General features: G+C 36.6%; 1 protein-coding gene and 1 pseudogene across 4 annotated transcripts; both read left to right on the top strand.

The window, feature by feature from the left end:
* Positions 1-385: 385 nt before the first annotated feature.
* Cysltr1 (cysteinyl leukotriene receptor 1) lies at positions 386-27,305 on the top strand. 4 transcript variants are annotated; one of them, XM_021153871.1, is made up of 4 exons: positions 386-830; positions 21,764-21,848; positions 23,034-23,123; positions 25,091-27,305. In XM_021153871.1, exons 3-4 carry the CDS (start codon positions 23,111-23,113, stop codon positions 26,134-26,136), a joined length of 1,059 nt encoding a protein of 352 aa, XP_021009530.1. In that variant the 5' UTR covers positions 386-830; positions 21,764-21,848; positions 23,034-23,110; the 3' UTR covers positions 26,137-27,305. The 4 variants fall into 4 exon arrangements, with proteins under 4 accessions (XP_021009530.1, XP_021009531.1, XP_029328846.1 ...); XM_021153872.1 differs by having other exon boundaries at positions 23,053-23,123; positions 25,091-26,231; XM_029472986.1 differs by lacking the exon at positions 21,764-21,848 and having other exon boundaries at positions 392-830; positions 25,091-26,231.
* LOC115030224 lies at positions 16,254-16,408 on the top strand (annotated as a pseudogene).
* Positions 27,306-27,751: the final 446 nt, after the last annotated feature.

Genomic DNA, 27,751 nt, shown 5'->3' with positions numbered 1-27,751 from the left:
CTTACTTCAAAATCTTATCAATTTGTCTTCAACATCAAATCACACCTCAGGTTCTAATTAGCACACTCTAGATTGGCATGTCCTTTTCCTTCCTAGGATATGAGACAATCAAAAAGAAAAATGCTTTTCAAAATTCTTATAGAATCACAAATTTCATGAAGGAGAGACACACACACACACACACACACACAGCCTGTGAAGTAGAGAGGGGATATGGAAGGAGAGAGGTAAAGAGGAAGTATATCTTAAGATCAAGTTTCACATAATGCCAGATATATTAGCATATACTGGTAGGATTATCTTTTCCCCGCCTACAAATAGCCTAAGCACCCTCCAGTCATAAAAATCAGAGAGAAGTAAGCTGAACAGCAGACACTCCTCCTTACTTCCCACCTCAGAGCAGCTGCATGACTTCCTGAGGATTCTATTGCAGTAGCCAGAGATAAACACTCATTTGTGCATATAACGTGCAAGTCTCCAGTTTCTATTCTTCTTCCCTCTCTGCTCTTTCCCTTCCCCCACTTTGAACCAGGGAAGCCAAACTCTGGCGGGGTTGAAGCGGCTTGAGAAGTACTAAGAAAGAGGAAGAAGAATCGAGGTCTATTGGCTAGCAAATTTGCCATGCCCTGACCTCTCTCCTCTGGAAAAGAAACATTCCTAAAGAGCAGGAGCCCTGTGAATGGAGTGGACCATCCCGAGTATCCAGACTTATTTGCAGCTCACCATCCAGGGTTAGCTCATCAGGAGACTAGCAGGTTGGAATTTCTGAAGATTTGGATCTTGCTTCAGGGAGCAAAAGGACCTTAAACTGTGAAGCTTGGAATCAGCAGGTAAGAAAATTGGGTTGGTTGGAGCAAAGTTGAACTGATGGCAGATTCTACCAAATGCCTCAGAGATTGTGGATAACTGCTCTGCCTTATCTGCCTTGAATTAAGCTGCTAATCTGAACATCTGCATTCTTTCGGCTTTGGTTCTTGGCCAGAGATCTGATCATATAATCAGCCTGTCAGCAAGTGTAGCTCACTGCCTCTCTTGCATGCTCAAAATGGCAAACTGTTGAGGTGGCATTCCTCAAGCCTCCAGCACCTTTACAACTCAAGCAAAAGTGCAAAATAGGCCTTAAGCTCCCATCTTAAGGCTACCGTGGAGCTTCTGTGATGCAGTGATAAGTGCCTTTAAATGTGGAAAGAATGTGTTCAGCCGCTGCTGCTGCTGCTGCTGCTGCTGCTGCTGCAGGTAAACCAACCAGTTGGGGGCTGACCTAGACTTTTCACAAGGCACTTTCATGCTTTGTTTTCTTCTTACTTAATTCACTTTACATCCTGCTCAAAGTTTCACACTTTTAACCTTCTTGGCATCCTATAATTGAGACAGGATGTCCCTCTTTCCCCCACTCCCTCATTCTCATCATAGTTCTCATTCTACCCTCCCCCAGCCCCCTCTCTTAGGTAAAGAGAAAAGTGACTCAGACAGGTTAAGGAATTTCCTTGCAACACACCACACTGCAAACTGGCAATTTGACTCAAGACTCCAGAAAGAAAGCCCTATCAACTTACAGACAACTAGTCGAAATACCTATGACCTACTTTGTAACTTAGTGTTTAACTCACTAGGTTAACTTTAGACTAAGAAGTCATACAATGCAATCAACCACCTGGGACAAGAACTTTTTTTGTCTTCTTAGCTATGTTCAATGGTATGCAAATAGACTGGCAGGCACTACCTCTTTAAATCCAGTGGCTCTAAATCCCTGTCTCTGCAATTGTTTTGAAATCAAGGAGATCAAACTAAACATATATTTAGAGGGCAACTAACTTGGATCTGTTTGTATAGTGCTTTAAGAATGATAGCTGGTGAGATGGCTCAGTGGGTAAGAGCACCCGACTGCTCTTCCGAAGGTCTGGAGTTCAAATCCCAGCAACCACATGGTGGCTCACAACCATCTGTAACAAGATCTTGACTCCCTCTTGTAGAGTGTCTGAAGACAGCTACAGTGTACTTACATATAATAAATAAATAAATAAATCTTTAAAAAAAAGGAAAAAAAGAATGATAGCAAACATTTTATAAAGATTTATAAAGTACTATTACCAGAGTATATTTTAGATAAAATTTGTGTCTACATAATTTTAAATGTATCATATCTGTGGCATCAACTTTAAGTCACTGAAAATTTATTTCCTGTCATTATTTTTCAATTAGTACCCCAATCATGACTAAAGTTTACCTCTGTCTACATAGTAAATAAACATAATGAAAATATTACGTTTACATCTATCTCTTTTAATAATACTGCTCCTCGTTCTCTGAAAATCCTAATTATGCTGGGCATTCAAGTCCTACAAAAATAATCTAGACCATGATCCCATCAATTAAAACAAACAAACAAAAAAAAAATGTCACAGGCTGGAGAAGGCTGAGCTAGCCCTGTCAGAGTCTTCCTGACTTACTGTTAGCCTTTTTCACTTCCCATTACCTGTCCCCTCCTAACTTGAATCAAACCTGATGCATCTATAAACTCTATCAGAGAAGAATGATTCTTCTATGGCCCAGGAAATTATAAATTGGCCTTTGGTGTACGGTGGGCTGATAATGAGGAATCCTAAAGAGAAAGAACTCAAACGACATGTCAAATTTGGAAACCTTGAGATCATGTAATACTTTCTCAATTAGTATAGCTTTTTCTCTCTGGGCTTCCACTTTTATTTTGGATGTGAAAAGTTTGAACACAGGCTTCTGAGCATTCTATTCTCAGCAAGCACTCTACCACTGAGCTACACCCCTAGCTATTACTTTTGTCTATTTTACTCTTCTCAGGTTCCTATTAAAATATCTCAAAGTTATTATAATCTAGCAAAAAAAATATTGTTTAAGCGTAATACAAAAAATGCCTTACCTCCAAAGTGGTTAAGACATAGTCCTCATGCTTAGGGGAAATCATAATGCTGTGACTATAAACATAAAGAATGTAGCAAGATGAGATAATTAAACTAGTGTCATTTTTTTTTATCATTTAATGAGGCCAGAGGTAGTGGAGATGGCTTCAGAAAGGAGGTAAAACTTGGGATTATGCTCAGCAAGTTTGCCTGTGGTAAATGGTCAAAATATTGCAGTATTTGGGTTTCATTCTACTACCAGAAATAGGATCAGGGGGTGTGCTTTACACCTGCAGGGTGCACAAAGAAGCCTTATCTGACTACAGAGAACAGATTGGGTTGAAAAATAACAGAAAGGAAATTTAAAAGTTCAAAATTAGGTTCGTGATAGTGGAAATGGAATGAAGAACTCAAGAGATCTGTAAGAGAAAGACCAAATAGAAGTCTTGAAGTAATTAAATTACAGGCATTGTTAGAACAACTGAGAAGTTATTCCAAGATAGTAATCCTGTAGAACACAGGCAGTAATATTAATGCTATTGGTAGCAACAGGTAACCTGAGATAAAAGTGGGAATGCAGTACATGATGAGCTCTTGAGTTTGAGGTGATGGCAAGAATCCAAGGAGAAATGTCTGAGAGTGATTAGAAATTAATGACAGATAAGAGATGGAGACCAATGTTAAATCTATGGAATGTGATAACAAAGGATAATAAAAACCCAAAGTACTGGCAGTGGTGGCGCACGCCTTTAATCCCAGCACTCAGGAGGCAGAGACAGGAATGTCTCTGAGTTGGAGGCCAGCCTGATCAACAAAGTGAGTTCCAGTACAGCCAGGGCTACATAGAGAAACCCTGTCTCAAAGAACAAACAAACAGAAACCCAAAATATATTTTCAGTGAACAAATTAAGGTATGAAGATGTCAGTGGCTACGTCTTCAGGCAAAAGAAAGAAGAGAGTCTATAGGAATGTGACCCACAAGAAGATAACTACCATTTTTCCCAAAAGCCAAGAGTCTTGAGTGAACGTACCAGGTTATCTAGCTAGCTAGCTAGCTATTTAAAATTAAATAGATAGATATCTATCTAAAATTAAATAGATAGATAGATATCTATCTATTTATTTAAAATTAAAATACAATTACATATTTCCCTCTCCCCCTCCAACCCCAAATATATTCTCTATCTCATAGGTTATTTTTCTAGCTCTCCCCACCCACCCAGCAATAACTAACATGTTGTCTCATATATACTATGAACACAGAAATGAACATAACATAATGACTGTAACATAAGCATTGGGAATATCTGCCTCAAGATGTCTTCCAGTTTGAATTAATAAGTTCTTTGCACCTTTTCAGTAGCTACTCTGAACTATCCTGTGATCTCAATAAAAAGGAATCTAGGTCAGAGAACTAAGAGCCCATCCTAACTTTGGCCTTGGCATTTAACTAGCTGTGTTCTCTCTACCTAGTTACTGAATATCAGTATTTCTTGATGTCTTTGTGTATCAAATGCCATAAGATAATGATAGGAGGATTTTTCTAAATTTATTACAATGACATATGTGAGAGCAACTTCACAATTCAAATAATCCAAAGGGTTTTATTCAAAGTGCATTCAATTCAGAAACAAATTTTTAAAAAGCATCACACAGTTGAATGCATATGAGAAAGGGTAGGGCTAGCTGCTTCCAACTTTCTATACCACAACTATAGGATAAAGGCCTATTAATATGGTTTCGCCCCGGGTTTGCCACTAGCAGTGCCTGCCATGCATGTTTCAAGTGAATTCTGAGAAGAGTAAAATAGCATTTCAGATCTATTTACTTGATTTTATTAGCCTAACTCCATTAAACCTGCTGATTCTTATAATCAAAAAATTAGTTATCAAAATAACATTTTCACAAAGTTCAGAACATAGTACAACTACTCCACTACTGTAATCTAAAGCAATTTGTATAACATAGCTAGTCATAAAGTACATCCCTTTCATATAAATAACTACATATAGTATATATTTCATATACATACATAACATATATACATATATATCATATATCCCTTTCTAAAATACAAACACCTCATAGCTCTTTTACCCCTTACCTCAATGTCATCTGGGTTTCTAGCCATGTGAACATCTAAATAGGATAATTTTAGGAGTGGTGAGAAAAGCCTTCCTAGCATGAGCAACCACCTGAGAGATATATTCCTACTATTCAGCCCTACAAAGGAGACTGGTTCACAAGGCAGAGTCCCAATTTGCTGGTCCTCAGTGAGGAGATACAACTACTATTAAAGTCTGACAGATTCATTGCAAGTAGTGGCATATCTTTGTGTCTACAAAAGGCCAATAGAGGAAGCCTTTTGATTCAGTTAAATAAATATAGAATCAAAAGTACATTAATCTGTGTTACAGTCCTGGTCTTAAAACACCCTCAAATTGCAATTCCTTTTGCCTTTCAGAATTCTCTATAGGTTAGTAAGTGTTGAAACATAGTTTTCACCTCATCAGTCTTGTACTCTGCTCATTCGCTCTATTCTACCCCATGCTGTCGCATCATGGTTTCTCCCTTTCTCGGTGCCCCGCCACTGCTCCTTCCAGTAAGTTCAAGAAGTGAGTAGGATTATATGAGGGGGAGGAGAAAAAGATTTAAAATTTCATAAAACATTTACCAGAGAGGGGACCTTTTAGAAATAAAGGAGGATGGGACATAAAAAGATAAGTAGAGACCCTTAGACAACTAAACATAGGGTTGGCTTCCCTTTTGATGAACAAATCATCATTTTATTTTGTTTTTATTTTAGTACTTGTATAATGAATACATTGCAAGCAGTTAAGGTCTCACTTTAATGGAATTGGCAGAAAAGCAAAATCATTTGAGATATAGTCTTAAGTAGTTTCTGGGCACCCTCAAGAGTTTTTTTTTTTTTTTTTTTTTGTCTGTTTGTTTGATTAGGAGGTGTTGTTGATTTGTTTGGTTTTGTTTTTATATTGTTTTGTTCTGTTTTTAATCTTTCATCAATTCCATTTCAATAAAAGAGATTTCACACACACACACAACAAAACAAAACAAACCCTTACAAAAACCGGGCAGCGGTGGCGCACACCTTTAATTCCAGCACTTGGGAGGCAGAGGCAGGCAGATTTCTGAGTTCTAGGCCAGCCTGGTCTACAACATGAGTTCCAGGACAGCGAGGACTACACAGTGAAACCCTGTCTCAAAAAAAAAAAAAAACAAAAAACAAAAACCAAAAAACAACAACAAAAACAAAACAAAAGGCAAGGTGGGGGAGGGGGAGAATTTGACATCACATTTTTGATTTTAAAGCACATGATTGAATAAGCTTTCTCGTCTGCAGCCTTTGTTTTGTTTTTGCATAGGATTACGTTTGTACTGCAACACTCAGACAGTTTGGACACATCCTATGCACTTGTGCTGATGTTCCTAGGAAGTCTCCAGGTTTTGTGTGTTATTAAAGGCCGATGCTTTTCATTTCAGGCTCATTAACATTTATGCCTAATCTTAACTTGAATTCTTATTTAATATAAATAGGTTATTCCCTTGATATCAGAGAGTTTGCTGCCAGGATTCAGGGATCCAAATACTAAGAGGTTAAGAGCACGACTAAGAACTAGCTGTGAGCAATAGCCATGGTGTTTCATGAGATTCCAAATTGCTTTTAGTTACCACAAAATTATTTAAGTCTGGAAGACACTGAGCCAGCTAGTTAGTCCTTACAAAATGTTCAAAAGCATGCAGAGTGTCTGTAATATGTTTCTATAATCCAATATAGGAGTAGAAGTATCCACCACAACCACCATCACCAACATCACTATCTCCACCACCACTGCCACCACCACCGCCACCACCACCACATACCCACACATATGCACTCACCAAGATCTCTGTAGCCTTTCTGTGACTTGTATTTCCATTCTGGTCAGGTTGTACACATAACTTTGATCTGACTACTGTGTGCAGTGAGACATTCAGTATTTTCAGTTCTGAAATGCCGCTGTCTAAGGTTCTTTGGAGCTTCATATTGTCCTGTGTCTGCTTTCCAACTATCCAACAGCAGAGTTGTCTATCTTAACAGAAAGAAACTCTTGCTAAAGCAACACCTAAGAGATATCACCAATGCAATCTCAACACACTTAGAGCTTTCCATAGCAGTGAAAATGCTGCTAACCATGTCCTTGGAAATAACAAGAGAGAGAGAGAGAGAGAGAGAGAGAGAGAGAGAGAGAGAGAGAGAGAGAGAGAGAGAGAGAAACTACTTATAGGAATGTTAGGACAGGCATATCATACACCTGACTGAATATCTTTTATTACCACCACAGGAAAGAGCCATGAAATTGTAGGTACAGCTTGACTTTATATAGATAAATCTGTATGAAAGATGGGTTATCTTATTCCAAACAATCAATAGCCCATTACTCAATAAACATTTTTATTGCATGCTTTTATGGAAACACTGAGATGATGTTTTGGGATCATAGTGCTTAGGAAAACAATAACTGGCTTTTTTTCTCTCCTGCCTAAGAGAATTTCACTAGAAATACAAGATTCCTACATGTTGAAAATGAATGATATTAAAATATTGATGGCTATATTATGATACACATAATAGGCATAATGTAAGTAAAAAATGAGAGAAGTGAGGGATTAGGCAGACAAAGTCAGTATCACAGCATAAAACTTAAATTCATTCTTGTATGAATAGGAAAAAAGATTTTTGTATTTTCATAATGTTATCAGTTTATAAAACATTAATATTTGTTGATTTTCCTATTAGATTATATATCCATCCAACAAATATTAGTAAGTGGCTGCTCTATCAAAAAGTTGACAGAATTCCTGCCCTATGTGGCCTTACAAGATTAACAACACTGAAGTATATTTCATGTCCCAGCACTAAGCTACATAAAGAAGAACAGGGTACTTGGGATTTGCTCAAAAAAATTGGGGCTCCACAGAGCTACACCTGTATCAAATATATTATCTACATCTGGCCACTACCCAGCAGAAATGGAGGAAGTGTCTGTTGGAGGAGACTGAACCCTGAGTCCCAGCCTCCTCTACTTCCCCTTCTACTTTGGCCCTAACCTAACTACCCAGCCCTGATGGCAGCTCTCCAACAGCACAGGCACAGACCATCATTTACTAGAAAGGTAAAGGAAGTCTTGAGGAAGCATTGAACCCAAAACAATCACAAAACTGCATCCAACTACTGATTTAATCATCTGATCTCTTCCGTTTTTGATTTAAAAACACAAATCATCAGCCTCTCCCAGGCTCGTTATCAAACACATCATTGGGTTTTTGGATTCTTATCAGTCTCAGACCTAGTCAATTTTTGAACTCTGCATCTTTTAAATATTTTCCAAGTGTTCTTAGTAGCCTCCTACAAGCACCCTTATTTCATTTCTACTTTACACAACTGTTTATTTTCCTGTACAATGGCATCCACATTCCACCCCCCCTAAATATGATCCTTAACTCTTAGATCAAAGGGTAGATCCAAACCCATGTTTGGAAGTTATGTACTTTGAAAAAGCACTTAAAACTATAGTTACCCTTCTGCAATTGACCACTTGGGAGAAAAAGGAGAAAAACTGAATAAAGCACACTCATTCTCATTACTGGGTTCATTATCTGCTTAAGTAGTTATGTAAACAACAGTACTCACACAAAAAGAATAATTGTTGCTGTGATGGATGAGGTAGTAGACTATGTACATGAAGATACATTCATAGAAGGCAGCTTTACACTGAGCCAAGATGTATAAATGATGATTTCTCCCAGGCTCGCCTCTGGCTGTGTGGAGGTACAAAAGGATATATTGTTCCACTGTCTTCAAGTAGACAAGGAATAGAGAGATAGGATTCTGAACTAAGGTGATAAAACATAGTCAAGTATTTCAAAATAAAACTCAACAGAACTTGATGAAGGACAAGGGTGGGATGGTGTCAAATATGACTCCTAGATTCTATGCACCCAGAAAGTTGGTTGTATAATGAGGAATAAGAGAAAGCAGAAAAGTCTCTTGAAGAGGCTAACTTGAGGGAGAAGATGGTAGAAAAATTTTAAAAGTCAAATGGCTCATGTACAGCAGAAATGCAATACTAAAGTTTATGTACATAGTTTGTTAGTAAGAAATTACTGTTACCCCCATGGAAGTTGATAAATGCTTCAAAAGAAGAAAAGCACAAAACAGAAGAACTCCAACACTCAGAAGGCTAAGGTGGAAGTATTGTGAGTTCAAGTCTAGCCTGGTATACAAATGAAACCCTGTTTCAAAAACATAGCAAAAGGGAAAAAAAAAGCAGAAACAAATGCTGGCATTTTGCAAACCCTGACCACACTGACGATGTCGATAAGGCATCTGAAAAACAGATCTCTGATGATATTAAGAGAAACAATGGGGATGGGTGCAGCAGTGTGGTAAGTAGAAGCTCTGATTGTCAGTGGATTCTGATCCCGTGTATGATAGGCAGCTGCTTTTCAGTGCTGGCTTTCATTTTAGTTACTGCTTGCTTGCTTGCTTGCTTGCTTGCTTGCTTGCTTGCTTGCTTGCTTGCTTGCTTGCTGAGACAGGGTATGATTCAGTACCCCTGGCTGACCTAGAACTCAACATGGACCAGCCTGTCTCTCCCTCCTGAGTACAAAGGGTGAGAATTGTGTGCATTATGTTGGACTGTGTGTTCCTGATCCAGTCCTTACCACTCTATGTCCAACCCTAGGCTACAGTTTTACCACATGTTCAAAGACCCCTCAAACTCAAACTAGTAAAGATTCTTGAAGCAACAAAGGGCACATTGTACATGAGTTAATACATTTCTCTGAAGGTATGGCATAGAATTTTACCAGCCACTCATTGTGTTTCTGTTGCAAATGCAATAGATTATGCTAACCACTCAAGAGAGAACTGGGGAAGTAAAACAAGAAATCAAATGGTTAAATGAGGAAATGTGAAGATGTAGTCCTTATCTCTAAGGAACTTGCAATACAGTTGAACTTACTGGCCTCACTTTCAGCCATAGTAAACCATAACTCAATGGCCACACATAGACATGTTCTTTTGTCTTTGTCAGTATTCCTTCCTTAGTCTGCATCCTGTTTTAAGTTTACAATTACCAAATGAACTAATTTTTTTTCTAGAATGGTACTCAATACCTTTAGCTTCTTTCTTTCTTTCTTCCTTTCTCTCTTTCTTTCTTTCTTTTTTGAGGCATCATCTAAACATTATATATATATATTTTCTTCATTTACATTTCAAATGCTATCCCCAAAGCCTCCCCAGGCCCTGCTTCCCAACTCACCCACTCCTGCTTCCTGGCCCTGGCATTCCCCTGTACTGAGGCATATGATCTTTGTAAGACCAAGACCAAGGGCCTCACCTCCCACTGATGGCTGACTAGGCCATCCTCTGCTACATACTTTAGCAACTTTCTATCACCTAGTTCCTGCATTCTTTCCCAAATTGATATCTCACTTTTAACTCTAATTCTCATAGGCTAGCCAAGCAGACACCCACACACCCAAATATACATATACATATACATACACATACACATACACATATACATATGTATATACAAATAACATGTCATCATATGTAGCAGCTCAATCAAATGTTCATAACCCCTGAATATGCCAGGCTGTTTTACACCACTGTCTCTCATTCATTACACTTTCTCCTCACTGCCTAACCCACCCCTGTTCTCTTTTAGAAAGCTTTTTATAGCATATACTAATTATTCATAACATATTTATATTACATTTCATTTTGTTTTGTATGGGATTTTTTTTCTATGATAGGGATTTACTATGTAGCCCAGGTTAGCTAGAAAGTTACTATTTAGCCCAGGTTGGAGTTGAATACACAATCCTCCCACTTCTTCAAGTTTTCAGTTTTTAGGCATTAACTATCATGCCCAGTTTGTCTGTGTATTTATGTATTTCTGTTGCAGCAGCTATAATGACATTGTACATTAACTTGCTAATATATATGTGACCTCTTTCTAGAAGGCAGGAAAATCTTCATGTGGAGAGTGTATGTACTTCAAAGTTATAACAGAAAACATAGATATATTAAATGGCTAATAACGTATTTTTTAATATAGCTAGCATATCACCACAGGGTATAGAAAAGTACTGTATGGAGACTATGATGTAAGAGATTGGCTTAAAGATGATTTGAATTACATCTGTTATCAATGAGAACAAGGACTACTTCACATGTGGTAATGTGGACCAAGCAAAGGAAAGGAAATCAAATGAAGCTAGTAAGAAGGTCATGTTGATAAGATGTCCATAGGAAAAAAAGCAATGGGAAAGTGACTACAAGACTGACATGCAATGTTTTTGTATTGCTGAATACTTCTCCAAATTGCATTAAGAGTTCATTGGAGCTGGGTGGTGGTGGCGCACGCCTTTAATCCCAGCACTTGGGAGGCAGAGACAGGCGGATTTCTGAGTTCGAGGCCAGCCTAATCTACAAAGTGAGATCCAGGACAGCCAGGGCTATACAGAGAAACCCTGTCTCGAAAATCCAAAAAAAAAAAAAAAAAAAAAAAGAGTTCATTGGAAACCCTTGAGAGGGATAATAAGAAGGAAGACTTGACTGTACTTTAAGACAGACTAAACCAAAGATAAACAAGAATTTTTTAAAAAGCATTGAAATTTCTAATATCCAGTGAATTATATTCTCATAGTATGACACAACAAAAACAAAAGGCACAGTGGAATTCTTGCGATTTATGTGGCCCTCTGTGCAAAAGTGTGTGCAATTGTTGTGGCTTGCATATTACCTGGCATTGATGAATACATCAGTGTTTAGTGAAACAATTTGAGGCATCTGAAACCTAACTGAGTGCTGTGCTAAAGGATCGCCAGACCATTCTGGTGTCCAGGCTTAGCCACTAATTCATTCTGCTACTTCCAATAATTCTTCTGTCTTTTTGAGTCATAAAGAAAATGGGGTTCCATTAGATGTTCTTCTATCTCTAATCATGAGTATAAACAATTTCATTCCATACATTTTCCTTTGAAAATAGACTCTTCTCTCATAAAATACATCCTGACCAGTTTTGCCTCCCTTCGCTCCTCTTACCCAGATCCACTGCCCTTCTGTCTTGTTCAGAAAAGAGCAGGCTTCCAAAAGACAACAACCAAATATGTAAAAGCATGATACAATAAGACAAGGCAAAAGTCCTCACATCAAGGATGGACAAGGCAACCCAATAGGAGGAAAGGAGTCCCAAGAGCAGGCAAAGAGTCGATACATATGTCCCCACTGTTAGGAGTCTCACAAAAGCAACAAACCATAACATATATACAGAGGACCTGATATATACTCATCACAGAGGATCATGCAGACCCCCTGCTTGCTGCTTTAGTCTCCATGAGCCCTTTGGAGCCTTGCTTAGTTGATTTGGAGGACCTTGTTCTTCTGGTGTCATCCATACCCTCTGGCTCCTACAATCTTTCTTCCCCTTCTCTAGCAAGGTTCCCCAATCTCTGAGGGAGAGGGACCCAATGGAGATTTCCAATTTAGACACTTTCTCTGCACAATTCCAAACAAACATTTTTAATTGTCAAATATTTATATTACCATATAAAGTGTTAGGTAATCTTATGACATTTTGGAACAGTGTCATGATTCACCTTCCCCTTCTCCTCCCCAAACTTCCTACTACTCTAATCCTCCGTTTGTAGCTTCCCCACTCTGGCCTCTTTTCCTCTTTCATGGATATCAAACCATTTTTATAGCCCCTTCTAGGAGCTTCCTTTTTACTGAGTAGCTCTGAGATTCTTTTCAATATTCTAATATGCATTTCACTTTCATTGGCTTTTTTTTTTTTTTTTTTTTAGTGATCTCATTTAGCTTACACTGTGTGGAAGCATAGCTTTCATCCCTTTTCTTTTTTATTTAAAAACAGTCATACAATATTTTCAGGTCATATTCTTTGCCATCTCCTAACTCCTCCCAGATCATTGCTACTTAACCTCCTGTTCTTTCTGGGGCTGTGGGACAGATGAAAAACACCAACACAAATCAGGAAGCTCTAGTGTGTGCTTGATATCCCAGTAACATTTCATTGGGAAAAACTGATTTCACCTTTCCCAGTAGGCATAAATTGCAAATAGCTTCTTGGTTAGGATTGTGTGGAATTTTGTGTCCATCTCCCTTTCTCAGAGCTGGGACTTCTTCTGGTTTGAACCTGTGCAGGTGCTGTGCATGCTGGCACAGAATCTGTGAATTCATATGTGCCTCAGTCCTATTGTGTCTGGAAGAAGCTGTTTCCATGGTATCATATACCACTTCTGGGTCATACAGTCTCTTTTGTAAAGTTCCCTAAGCCTTGATAAGAGGGGTTTGATAAAGATATCCTATTTAGAGATATTCAAACTCTCTCACCCCCTGTCACTGTCCAGTGGTATGTCTCATTGTCAATTACCATTCATTGAAAGAAGTTTCTCTCATAAAAGTTGAGCAATGAATTGCTCTATGGATATAGCAATATATCATAAAAGATCATTTTATTGCTGTGTTCCTTATGACTCTAAATGTGATCATGTCTGGTCTTGGACTCTCATGAAATCCTGAAGTATGAAACTACTCCATTACTCTTTGAGTAGGATTTTATAGCAGAATATGCATCAGAGAAGCAAATTTTATATTATGATAACATTTGTAATCCTTTCAAAAATTGTCACTGAGTAAGATTTACACTCTTGCTATAGGCAGTCAGGAGATTCTGCAGTAAGAGAAAACTTCGTAAATATGGTGTTAAATACAACTAACTTTGCATTTCTGATTTATGAACAAGTTGAAGTTTGCATTCCATACCTACTTTACCTTTTCCCTTTTCCCCTTACTTTTTCCCTCTTCCTCCTCCCCCTCTCTCCTCTCCTCTTCTCCTCTTCTCTTCTTTCTTTATCCTCTGTGTTTTTCTTACTCCCCCTTCCAATTCATTCCTCTAATTAGCACATTCTTGACTGGTATTTAATAAATTCCATAAATATACTTGCTAGCAACCTTACTAACATCACCTATCTCACTTAAGTTTTTCAAAGTTATTTAGAATTCTAACTCCACCCACCAACTGATAACATATTCACAATTCCCATTCTTTTCCTTTATCAAAGATATAAATAACACAGATAGCTAAGGCTAACTCAGTTGCTGCATAGTATTCCTGAACGGATAAGAACTAGGTATCATTTTCAGTTGTGATTCCTGCTACCAACTCAATGCCAAGCAGAAACACCTACTAAGGACATAGTATGTCCCAAGCCCTCAGTTTTACTTGCTAAGAACATTAAGATGTGTAAGATATGCTTTCTCAAACAGATTCAGTTAAACTAGGCAAAATATGTAGATAGGTACATAGGCATTTAGAAAATATTTTCAATTAGGACATTATGTAGCTATACTATATTTATGTGCTTTTTATGCAGGAGAGGAGTTTTAGAACAAGCTAATTTGTTTGTCTGCATACAAACTGCTTAACTTATTGTTAATACCTTTTAACATTTAGTATAAACTTATCTTGAAACTATGTATAAACATCTTTCTAGAATAAAGCTAAATTTAGGAATCAACATCAAACTTTAGCCTTTAAAAATTTAGTTGGAGCTCAGTACATCTAATAAAATTAATTAAACTAGCAGTTTGGAGTAATTTAGATGAGCTTCAATGGGCATTTCATTTTATTCTGTTTATGATTAGACTATAAGCTTTTAATTACATAGGCAAAGTCAATTTAGTCCAATGTATGTCAATTTATAACTTTTATGTGCCATAGCCACAGGGCTAACTTTGAATTCACCCTATCTACTAAGAACAGTTAACTGGTTAAGTGTGCCTGAGAAACATGTTATCCTTATTACTGGTTTTGCCACACTTGAGGACATATGGTACAGCTTGTTTCTTCAGATCAACAGTGCCCAACAGCAAGCAATGGCAATCAGCTTTCCTCTTGGGTTCTTCTTCAGTTGTATTATCATCATCATCATCAATCAATCATCATTATTTTATACCCCGATACAGTTTCTCCTCTCTCCTCTCCTTCCAGTCCTTCCTCACCACCTCCCTTCTGACCCCATCCTCCACTTCTCCCTTTCTCCTCAGAAAAGGGGAGACTTCCCCATGGATATCAACCTGCCTTAGCACATCAAGTTGCAATAGGATGAGGTGCATCTTCTTCTATTGAGGCTAGACAAGGCAACCCAGTAGAGGGAAAGGCTCCCAAAAGCAGGCAACAGAGTCAGACACAGTGCCTGCTTTCACTGTTAGGAGTCCCACATGAAGACTAAGCTACACAACTGTTACATACATGCAGAGGGTGTAGGTCAGTCCCTGATTGCTCCCTGGTCAGTGGTTCAGTCTCTGTGGGACCCTATGAGGTCCAGATTAGTTGACTCTGTGGGTGGGGGGGTTTGTGGTATCCTTGATCCCTCTGGCTCCTTTATTCCTTTCTCCTTCTCTTCTGGATGATTACCCAAGCTTTACTTAATGTGACATTTTTCTTTCCTTTTTTAAAAAATATTTTTTAGTATCTCAATGCAGTTGCAGGTTCCCCTCTCTCCTAGCCTCCCAGGCCCAATCTCCACCTCCCCTATGTTATCCCACCCCCATCCACTCCTCCATTTCTCTTCAAAAAAGGGCAGGCCTTCCATGAATATCAGCAAACATGGCCTATCAAATTGCAATTAACACCTTTCAACACTACACAAACCTACCTTCACCTTGGAACCTTCAGCTATGTTCTCAGGTTTTGCTATCATTTGGGCTTCTTTGTCATGGTTTTAAGTGACCATTTTTAATTACTATATAAGGTATCAGATCTCATTAGAATATTTTTGAGCAAAGTGCATTTTAGTGTTTCTCCTCTCCCTTATCTCTCTCACCACCCCTTCACTAATTTGAACCCCTCCTTTTATCTTCTCCCAAGTTTCTTTTCTTCTTTGATGTCCCATGTGTCCTTTTCTTGAGCTCTCATTCCTTCTCATCATCCATTTTTGTCCTTCTTAATCTCCTTCCTAATTTCTTAGACTTTATTCAACTTAGACTCAATTACACAGACACAGAAACACACACACACACACACACATGCACAAGCACACACATCCTTACCTTTAGTTTTTGCATAAGTAACAGCAGCATATTGGATATCAGAAAGATTAAGCAACTTGCCCAAGATCACACAGCTAAGTATAGATACAATTATGTTCAAAACTCTCTTCATCCATTCAAAGACTACTGCAGTTTTGCCTCTATGTCTATTTTTCTTACCTACTTAGAAAAATAAGATTTGTTTTCTATTTTCTTGGAAAAATTTGCCTTCTCTATAAGAAATAGTATTTATAATTATCTGACAAGGGAGATACAATGATCAAGAAGGTGGTCTTCCCAGGGCTAGACTCACCTATTGCCCTCTAGATGTGCTGACCCCTGTGATTTCTCCCTGTAGGAAACTGCTACTTCCAATAATTCTTCTGTCTTTTTGAGTCATAAAGAAAATGGGGGTTCCATTAGATGTTCTCTGGATGTTCTTCTATCTCTAATCATGTTATAATTTGTAGTAGTCGGGGGACTGGATTGGCACTCCTTCCAGTTTAAAAAAAAAAGAGCAGTCTTTCTTCATAAAACAAGGACCTTTTTATAAATAATAATAATATAGGATACAACTGTAAGCATCCATTGACCAAAGACAGTATATTCATAAAACAGACTAAAATTTATCCTTAGAAGAGAAGAAAATTTTAATGACATAGATGTACACTGACAATATTATGCTAAGTGAAATAGGCTAATCACAGAAAGACAAATACTGAATCATTCCATTTACATGAATTACCTAAAACAGTCACATTATCAGAATAAAGGAGTAAAAGGTCAGGGAATTAAAACATAGAATACAAGAATCTACTAGTTAACAAATGTTGCAATCAAGCAAGATGAAGACACTTCATGGTCAGTTTTTTTTTTTTAAACACAAAAGCATTTATCTTGATAGTATGAATTTCATCAAAAATAGTTTTGATTTATTACAGGAAATATATTCAAAGGTAGTGAGATACAACTGGCAACCAGCAGAGATGCAGGGACAATTTTGATCATTAGGGAGAAGAGAGCAAGTGTGTTTGCTTTGAGGCATCTGAACTCAAAAATCATCTCAAACAAATGACCTAATTTTGCACTTTGGATCCCAGAAGACTAAAAATAATTCCAGAAAAACACAGGAAATAACAGTTGTCTTAAGTGAAACTTGGTATCTTTACATCACTGACTCCACTTAGTTTAAATAAAAGTATTAAAATAAATTAATAAATAAATAAATCTTTCTACTTGGGAAGGAAAGGACTCATTTATTTAGGTTATTAAAGGCATGGAAACAACTATTGTCCACATTAAGGAAAAGACACTCTTTCCTGGTAATCCAAGACTCTTTCTTATAAATTTTGCAAAGCAGATTTCAGGCATCTGCTATGATGTGGGTTACGTGATCAAGCAAGATGGGCACCTGATACAGGAAATGATAAAAAGGAACAATAACTTCAAAGTTTAATGTGCTCCAAAACTAGTTGTTTCTCCTTGCCTCAATATTTCCAAATGTGAAGCTAGGCTAACAATGATATTTACTTTTCAGCTTTATTTTCAAGTTTATACAGAAAGTGTATAACAGGGAGTAACTGTGTAGGATATTTTAGAAAGTTAATTGTATAGAAATACACGACCTCTATGTGAGTATAAGCTTAAAGTTGTTTTCATATGAAAATATGTACTATCAAAAGCGGAAATGTAACTTTAACAGAGGAAAGAGCATAGAGGAGGCTCTGTGAGCCCTGGCATGTAGAGCAATTTCTAATCATAATAATTATCACTTAGTTTAGAAAACAGAAGCAGATCTACAAGTGCTGCCTTTATAAGGCCCGACCAAGCCTATTAGATTCTAAATACAGCCAAGACTGCAGATAATTTATGTCTGTGTTTGTCACTGCAGTTATAAATCACTTATATTACATGCTCTTGAGAAAAATATAGCCCTGATCATTACAGATTTACTGAATAATAAATTAGAAGGGACCTTAAAGGTCATAAAATATAACCCTATTGTATTACAAATAAGTGAAGGTTTGACAGAAAGGAAGTGATTTTCCAAAAATCACTTAATTAATCACTCACAACAGCCTGAGGTATGAACCAAGTCTGCTGGCACGTAGTCTGTTAAATTTCCAATCATGGTATTTCTCCATACAAGAATTCTCTCTCATTTTAAAATCACATAATAAAATGATACAGAAAGGTAGACTCAAATCAACCAATATTTAAAGCACACATATACTATGCCCAGCAGGAAATATAAAACTAAGAAAATACTTTGGTTATACTAGTGGAATTCAAGAAAGAACAATAAGAAACACTATATTGAGTGATCACAGATGACTATGACAAAGCAATAAATAAAAATCAAGAAAGATAGAAACAGCATATCCCATCACACCCACATCAAAGGAGAAGAAACACTAAATTAGGTTAAGATGGTCAACAATGATTTTTTGTTTTACTAAAAACAAAGTGTCACCAGGACCATTTTGTTTAGAAGATACCAGCCTGGGGACTACTTATGTCAAAATAATACATAACTGATACATACATGCATACATACATACATACATACATCACATCTACAAAGCTGTAGGTACATAAGTTGGGCCCGTATGTTCTTATAGCATTTCTGAGCTCTCTCTTATTTACTTTGTTAAATTAGTCTCTTATTTGCTTTTAATATACTCAGAAGTCTAACAAGGAAATACCCTTTTCCTTATAAGAAAATATGCTTTATAAGAATAAGGGCTTTCCAAATAGCGTGATAGTTACAAGAGTCTGGGGTTTGGTGGTGGGCAGTGTGAGGAGAGAAGGTCATTAAATGATACATAACTTTTATTAGATAAGAAAGGTATGTTTTATTTAACCCTTGAGATATATTTCACAGAACAGTGAAGACAGAAATTATGTGTTTAAAACCAGTAATTTCTAGTGTAACATAAACTATTGATTTCCATTTTTATTTTATGCCCCATATTTGCTAAAATATCTTGTTCAATGAGATATATAGATCTTCTGTGGAATATAGAGATTATAACTTTCTTTGCAAGAGTTGTGCAACAAGGAAAATACAATTGTCCTTTAGTCATGGACCAATATTTATTAAGCATATGATCTTGGCTATTTAAATTCTTTAGACCGTGGATTTTTTTTAAATGTATATATTAAGTAGAACAAAAGTGAAATTCTAAGGGATGATTTTAATTAAAATGTTGCATTCCAGTGAGAATAAAATTTCATAAAACCTGGACTAGTTGTGTCCTGTAAAATGAAAACATATTGGTATGACTGCTATGATACTGTGGAAATGTTCTGAAATTAAACCTCTAAGTGAAATCCCTCCCCCCAAAAGAATAAGGGCTTTCACTTATTCAGCAGAGGACTGCCTGGTCTGGCCTCAGTGAGAGAAGACACACCCAACCCCTGAGAGACTTGAGGAATGGGGAGGCCTGTCGGGGTGGGGTGGGGGTGGGGTTGGGGACATCCTCTTGGAGACCAGGGTGAGAGGGGAGAAGGAATGGGATGAGGAACTGTAGGAGAGCGGACCCAGAGGGGGATAACGACTGAACTTTTTAAAAAGATTAAAGATAATTAAAAGAAAAAAAAGAATAATGGCTCTATAAAGTTTATTAACCAAAGTAGTACCAAGTAAAAGAGTTAAGTTATTTGAATCAAAATCATGTATCTAGGGTTAAGAATTATGACTCAGTGGGTAAGAACACTTACTATACAAGCATAAAAGCCCTTGTTCAAATCCCCTGCACCCATGTTAAAACCCAGGCATGGCCATACCTATAATCCCAGCACTGGGAGTATGCTTGCTGGCCAGTCAAATTAGTTGAAAAGGATGTCTCCAGATTCAATGAGAGACTCTGTCTTAAGGGAATAAACAAGAGTGATGGAAGAAGACACCAGGTATCCCCCTCTGGTCCCCATGCATCACCACACACAGCATATGTATCTAGAACACACACACACACACACACACAGGCTGATAAGGTTGCTGGCATTGGTAAGAGCCTGGGTTTAATAGTCAGTATAATACATAAACATAAAAATTACATAATTATGCTCTTATTTCATCACCTCTCCTGCACACAGTTAAAAGTGACAATATCTAATTCTGGCAGAAGAAGCCTACTTTCAGAAACAAGAGCCTGCAAGTAAAATAAAAGAGAATGAGGGGCAAGATGTGGGATCATAGAGCAATGAATGGCTGCTATATGTAAACAAAGAATTCAACAGGAACTGGGGTTGCCTTACAATTGCTAACTTGAAGAAGAATGAAAAAACTATACTATTTCCCAGACAATGTAACACTTGCTTGTGCATGTAAATGTTAGGCTAGATTATAATTACACAACCACCATGAAAAGGAATAACTACTTAGCATGCTAAATTTATAAGATCATACTTCTCATATATGGATTTTAGAACTTCGTAAGCTTCCTTTCTTGCAGCAGTCTAGGGAGAAATGCCAGCTTTATTTAAACAAAAATCTGTTGAAGTAAATTTCTTTCTAGATTAGATAAGTGAAATCTCATAATTTTATGATCAGAAATAGTTTGTACATTTAACATTCATTTAGTATATGTTTATCAGTGTGTTAAGACATGGGAAAAGCAAATAAAAAATGCTACTTCTCGAATAATAAAATTTAAGAGCCAACTCTGAGTAATTCTAGACCAGCAATCAACACTTGACACAGACTATAGCAGGTTCCAAGGATCCACTACTTACCTGGAGAAAGGAGGCCAATGGAAGAGGGAGAAGAACCTGGAGATGCTCTGGAAAAATGGCTATCTAAGTATGGAGTGGACACATTTTATATCTTTGAATTGCCTTTATTTTCTTTTTGATTCCTTCCTCTCCCCCACCTTTTTTGTTTTTGTTAGTAGACTTCCTTTGGAAAGTTCCAGCCTGCTTCTACTTTATAAAAATAAACTGGAGGAAGGTGTTTATTTTATTAGCACTGGGACCACACATAAAGAAAAAAGTGACCAGCCTCTGGGGAATCTTGCTGGCAGACAAGAATGAGGGTCGCCATAACACAACAAAAATTGAGAGGTGTCAGGTTGCTATTGCCTCGGGAAAGCCTTTCTTTATTCATTTCTGACATACTTGTTTTATCTGCTTGATTCTCAACAGTAATTTTGTTGAAAGGATACACACCTCTTTAAGTTAAGTATTCAAGACTCTAAAACTATTGCTCTCCAGAAGTATATATGTGAAATTAGTGACCAAAACTACCAAGTACTATTTATGAGTCTGGGGATCTAGTTGAAGCTCTATTAAGCCATTCTTCTTTCAAAGAACACTGTGCCCTAAGTCATTTCAGAAAAGTTTGTTTAATATTCTAACTCCTCTTCCTAGCAAACTTAAGTCCTTGGGTGAGAATTTCCAAGTCATTCCCTCTTTGAACTTTTATAGTTAAATCTTTATGAGAGAAAATAGGACTTCATATAGAGAAACATTGTATAATGGTACGCTTATCTTTAGGTGTAAAAGCTGAATTTATACATCAGCAGACATCTGTGACCACTCATGGTCCGTATTCCAAGACTCCCTCCCCTTGGGAATGTAAAAAAGAATAAAGGGAAAACAAGGAGCCCTGGAAGCCAATGGCCAGCCCTAAATCTGTCAGTATAGCTTTGATGTCCCATCACACTCTGGATCTGTATTTGAGGCTGCTAAATTCCCATGACCCTTCCAGATTGCTTCTGAGGGTCACTAACTCCTTTTTTTTTTAATCTTATGATTTCAGCTTGAACGTACTCTGACACTACAATAAGAACAGTTGCCACAGTAAGAAGGGAAGTTTGTGAAAGGTGCTGTGTTATCAGATAGAGGTACGATTCCCATTTCAAAATCCAGTTTGTTCAATTTGCAATTTTCTTAATGAAGTAACATTCCTAATCATTTGTACTGAAATAAAGTCGACACCATTTGTGTTTACTCCTTCCTTTCATTAGTCAATTCATGATTCATTTACTTTGTGCTAAGGTGGCTTTTACTAGACTTATCACAACCTCAAATAACATTTGAGTTATTACTCCTCAGCTCCCACTTCCTCTCCCAACTGTGAGCTGTTTGAAGGCAGGACTGGGTTGTTAAGAAATCATAGGCTTCCAAAGGAGTTAACTCTCTATATCCATCTCCTAGGGTCACATCATTAAGGAAATCATAGTAAATTGTGCAAAATCTAATTAAATGCTGCTTAGACACTTTATATCATTATATGTGAAATGCCTACTTTACATTAAGTGATCTTTACCCCTTTAAAATATAGTCCTTGTTTAAATTTTTTGCAATCTTCTTTTTATGCCTTAATATAAATAATTGGCTTGATGTATGTGTAAATAATCAAACCTAAATACTGCATTTTATAAGAACATTTATTCTGTTTCAAAGAGCTCTGCTTATTAATAGAATTGGGTGGCTTTCTCTTCTTTTTGTACTTTCCATTGTTATTTATTGGCTCTACTTGGCATCTTTTGTTCAAGAAACTGAGAGTTTCAAACTTACTTGTAAAATGTAATATACAAACAAATAATTTGTGTATAAATGGCATGGGTATTTTTAACTCTTGCAATTAAGCTTTATAATTTAGTAACTTAGTACTTTAAGAAGCAATTTTGTCTACATCAACATCTTTAGTTTCTAAGATTGAAGAGACTTTAAATTATAGTGCAATAAGATGGTCACTCTAAGTGGTTTGAAATGGATAATTATACTTTCAAATGATAAATGGTTTATCACTCCAATTAACACTGAGCATTTATGGGCAAAGATGATGCAAGGTTCTGTAAAGGTTATTTATCAACTAGAGTCTTGAAGGAGAGATAACACATTACTGATGTGCAAGACAGGTGGAAAACTCTCTAGGAGTTCTACAAGGATAGAAATTCCTTTAAATGTAGAATGAGAGAAGACATGGTCAAAAAGATGTGATTTAGTCTGAACAATAAAATAGGAAGAATATGAGGTAATGGATGTGGTTTTGATTTTGTCTGTGTATTGTTTTTTGATCCAAGGTCTCCCTGTGTATCCTAGGCTGATCTTAAATTCACCATCTTCCTGCTTTGGCTTCTCAAGGGCTGAGATTGCAGAAATGTACCTCCAAGGTGGGCTTGCGATGGAGCTGCTAATTAGCTTTATAGTGGCAGACATTCCACAGTATATGTCAAATCATCATTTTATGACATGATTAGTAATCATTTCATGGTGACCATATAAGATAATGTAGTATATCATATTATAGACACAGATTTAAAACATGCTACATTTATTTCTCAAATATTATGGGTAAAACTAAAAAGAGGAAAGCTATATCAAAAATCTCAATAGCACCATCTAGTGCCTCATAACATAAAATGGATCAGTTTGAAGAAAATACCTAAAACAATATTAGCAAAAGGAGTAGACTAATTTGGGAAAGTTTTCCTTCCTTTACCTGAATTCAGAGAACCAATAGGAAAAAAACCCAGAACACAAATTAGAAACGAATGCAGATATTAGGAATGGTGGGCTGGGTCTTCTCTATAGCTTTAGAATTATTTCTCATCATTTTAAATCTTATATTAAAAGTTCTTGGGAGAAATGGAATTTTTTAAATGCTAGAAAAATATAAATAGGTGGAATGGCAAGATGAATGGAAGAGACATCATGTTGAGTGTGTGAAAGTGTTGGTTAAAATTCTGGCATATTCTATCCCACCTGCAATAAATACCAGAGCTGTCTATCTCCATATACCCACTATGTGGACAAGATTTATCCTATTTCACACTAGTAGCTCTTTAATATGTTGCCATTCTTCCACACACCTTATTTACCAGAAATCAAGAGCCATATGAAAGTTAACAAATCAATACAAAACTCAGTATTTAATTGCTTCCACTTTAACAAGTAACTAAATGGATCAGAAGAGCACTGGAGAAATAACTATTTATGCTATCTCACCCCTAGCTGTTTCTAATCAGAGGTTATTAACTGCCCAGAAGAACTTGGACAGACCAAGTAACAATCTTTTGCTATGAAAGAACTAACTGCATATATGCCTAAACACAAAGTTTTGAGTACAAATCTGAGAAAAGAACAGGAATGAACAGCCAACAATTTCCTTACCCAACAAGTATATTCCAACTAACTATACCACATATTTCCTTGGAACCTTAAATTATGGTACAGATTTTTAAACTATAAATTTAACCTCTTTTGAAACTTTTTTCTCTCATTATTATTATAACTATGACCACCAGGTTTCACCTGCTGTGGTGTTCTACGGATCTAGACCTTAATTTCAGATTAAGAATCTCTCCCACAGCAGTGAGTTTCACCAACATAAATTATATCATCTTTCCTAGGTATGACTTCTATCCAGAAGATGTTATCTAGTTCTCTTTTATGGGAAAGCAAGTGTTTTGTGCAGATTTTAGTCTCTAGCTGAACTTAAAGCTCTTATAAGCAATACATTAATACTTAGATACTGATATGAAGATTATGAACATGAAGATGATAATAGAAACATACACAGTCATATATGTAAAACTGATATATTTAAAGTTTTTTTCTGTAAGTGAAAAATCATAAATTCATTTGAAGTGAAATTTCAGAGCAGTCCAATCTACAATATGAAGGGCGTATTTTACCTAGGCTTGGGGGTTAACAAGAAGTCTACCAGGCAAACATAGAAGACAAAGAGGGAGAAAACATTTTTTGCATGTCTGGAGGACCTAAACCTTCCTCTTGGGGGCAAAGTTCAACTGACTCTCTCCTTATAACCTGACAACAATTGCTTCCAGCTGTGGTGGATTGTATGTGAGCAGCACTAATTGGACTCAGTGGATTATTTCTTAAGCGGAGAAGGGGGGCATGAAGTTGGGAGGAAGCTGTGCTGGGAGGGGCTTGGAGGGCAAAGTTGATGTTGGACATGATCAAAACACATTGTATATAAGTATGAAATTTTCAAGTAATAATAAAAAGCTATTAATTTTTAGTTGCACAGAAAATTACAGTGACACTATGAAATAAAACAATGACATGCACTATAAAGATCTGGTTTCATTAACAATAGCCCTTTCATATATTGTAGGCACCAAGCAGACATTCCTGGAGAACATGAATGGAACTGAAAATCTGACAACATCTCTCATTAATAACACGTGTCATGACACAATTGATGAATTCCGAAATCAAGTGTACTCCACTATGTACTCTGTGATCTCTGTTGTGGGTTTCTTTGGCAATAGCTTTGTGCTCTATGTCCTCATAAAAACATACCATGAGAAATCTGCCTTCCAAGTATACATGATTAATCTAGCCATAGCAGATCTACTCTGTGTATGTACATTGCCTCTCCGTGTAGTCTATTATGTTCACAAAGGCAAGTGGCTCTTTGGTGACTTTTTGTGCCGCCTCACCACCTATGCCTTGTACGTTAACCTCTATTGTAGCATCTTCTTTATGACAGCCATGAGCTTTTTCCGGTGTGTTGCAATTGTCTTTCCAGTCCAGAACATTAATTTGGTTACACAGAAAAAAGCCAGGTTCGTTTGCATTGGAATTTGGATTTTTGTGATTTTGACAAGTTCTCCCTTTTTAATGTACAAATCTTACCAAGATGAGAAAAACAATACTAAATGCTTTGAGCCTCCACAGGACAATCAAGCTAAAAAATACGTTTTGGTCTTGCATTATGTGTCATTATTCTTTGGTTTCATCATCCCTTTTGTCACCATAATTGTCTGTTACACAATGATCATTCTGACCTTACTAAAAAATACAATGAAGAAAAACATGCCAAGTCGTAGGAAGGCTATAGGGATGATCATAGTTGTGACAGCTGCCTTTTTAGTCAGCTTCATGCCATATCATATTCAACGAACTATCCACCTTCACCTTTTACACAGTGAAACTAGACCCTGTGATTCTGTCCTTAGGATGCAGAAGTCAGTGGTCATAACCTTATCTTTAGCTGCATCAAATTGTTGCTTTGATCCTCTGCTATATTTCTTTTCAGGTGGAAACTTTAGGAGAAGGCTGTCTACATTTAGAAAGCATTCTTTGTCCAGTATGACTTATATACCCAAGAAGAAAGCTTCCTTGCCAGAAAAAGAAGAAGAAATATGTAACGAATAATTCAAACTTATCTACAGTGCAGAACAATGAAAAAGAAATTCCCTAACAAGTATTTTTCTAAATAAAATTTTAAAGTGTTTCCCATTAATAGTTTACAAATAATTATATCTATTTCATTTATAAATACTATTATTTGATATTTTAAGTGTTCAAAACTCAGTTTATAACTGTGAACTAACCCATAGAGTTCTTTTTGAAGACTCACCAGAAACTGAAGAATGTTCATGGTTTGGAACTATAAAACTGAGTATGAAATCAAGAATATAAAAAGGATTTAAAAGGCTACGTACTAGACTTTTGAGTTCAGCTTTTAAATATAGTTTTAAAATTAGCAAATAGTCATCCGTCACCCTAACATATCCCTTTACATGCATGCCATCAGATGAGACCTGGAGATGACCCAGGGCGTACATTTGGTCAGCCGTTTCCTTTGTTGTACTGACTAGCTAGGTAAAGTAGTGCCCTGTCTTCCAGAAGAGAATGTTCAAGTACTAGAACAGACCAATATTCAGCCAAATAGCTCCACAGGCTGCATGAAATTTACAGTATAGAAAATAAAGAAGATAAATCTGATCAAAGGCCAGTTTGTCTCTAATTCTCTTCTGCCCGTGACTCAAGCACCAGCAAAAGAATGGTGTTCTTGCTCACTGTGGTTCAATCCCTATTCTACCTATAATCCTTCCTTAATAAGTAAGGCAACTGGCATTCCCATATATGACAGAAGCAGTCAAAATTCATCAGAAGTAAAGAAAATAGGTCTACTTTCCTACATGAGATTTGTTGGAATCAAAATTTACTATGTTAGATAGCAGAAGAAAATTTGAATATCCATGTCATTAATACTTTAATAAGTATATGCATTTATATGTATGTATATAAATATATGTAATCTATCTTGTTCTATGATATGCATTTATTGTTAGTTAATATGAGATTTATTGTTGTTTTATACTTCTTTCTTTTTTATTAGCATGTTGAAAGTAATATTTGTTTACAGTGATTTTTATATTATAGCAGAAGCTTTGTTCTTAAAACAAACCATTGAAAACAGCTTGGTTGTGACTAAAATATGATATTCATTGACAAAGTTTTACTGAAGGCCACGTTTTTCCTAACTCTGAGTTTCAAAACTCACATCAACTCAGAAGAAATAAATGATAACAGAGATGAAAACAAGAAAAACCATGAATGGGGTTGTGTCACCATCAGCCACGTGAAAACTTTTTCTATTTCACTTCTGCTGGACCCCTTGGGAAATTTTTGTTTAAAACATAATAAAGAGAGGACTCTAAGGATGAAAAATAACTGGAATTTGTTGATTTCTGTTGAACATGTCTGAAAATTGACAATGTCTATATTACTCTTGTTTCCTCTTGCTTGAAACAAATATCAAACATATTTGTCAAAAGACATCAGGTCTCATTTGCTACATTTCTCCTTTGTGGTATAGAGCATGGCACTGGAAGCCAAGATGCCTGCATGTGAACTTGATCTCTTTTAACCTGGTCTTTTTTAACTTAACAAAGTTAACATACTTTTGAGTGAAATTTGTAAGCCTAAAACCTTAACTTTCTAGCTGTAAGATAAGAATGATACTTGTTTTGCTTTCTTATGG

The sequence above is a fragment of the Mus caroli genome, chromosome X, assembly GCF_900094665.2.
Source record: "Mus caroli chromosome X, CAROLI_EIJ_v1.1, whole genome shotgun sequence".
In the NCBI taxonomy this organism is placed as follows: Eukaryota; Metazoa; Chordata; class Mammalia; order Rodentia; family Muridae; genus Mus; species Mus caroli.
The sequence above is the reverse complement of the archived record's forward strand: the minus strand, read 5'-3'. Positions and strand labels throughout refer to the sequence as shown.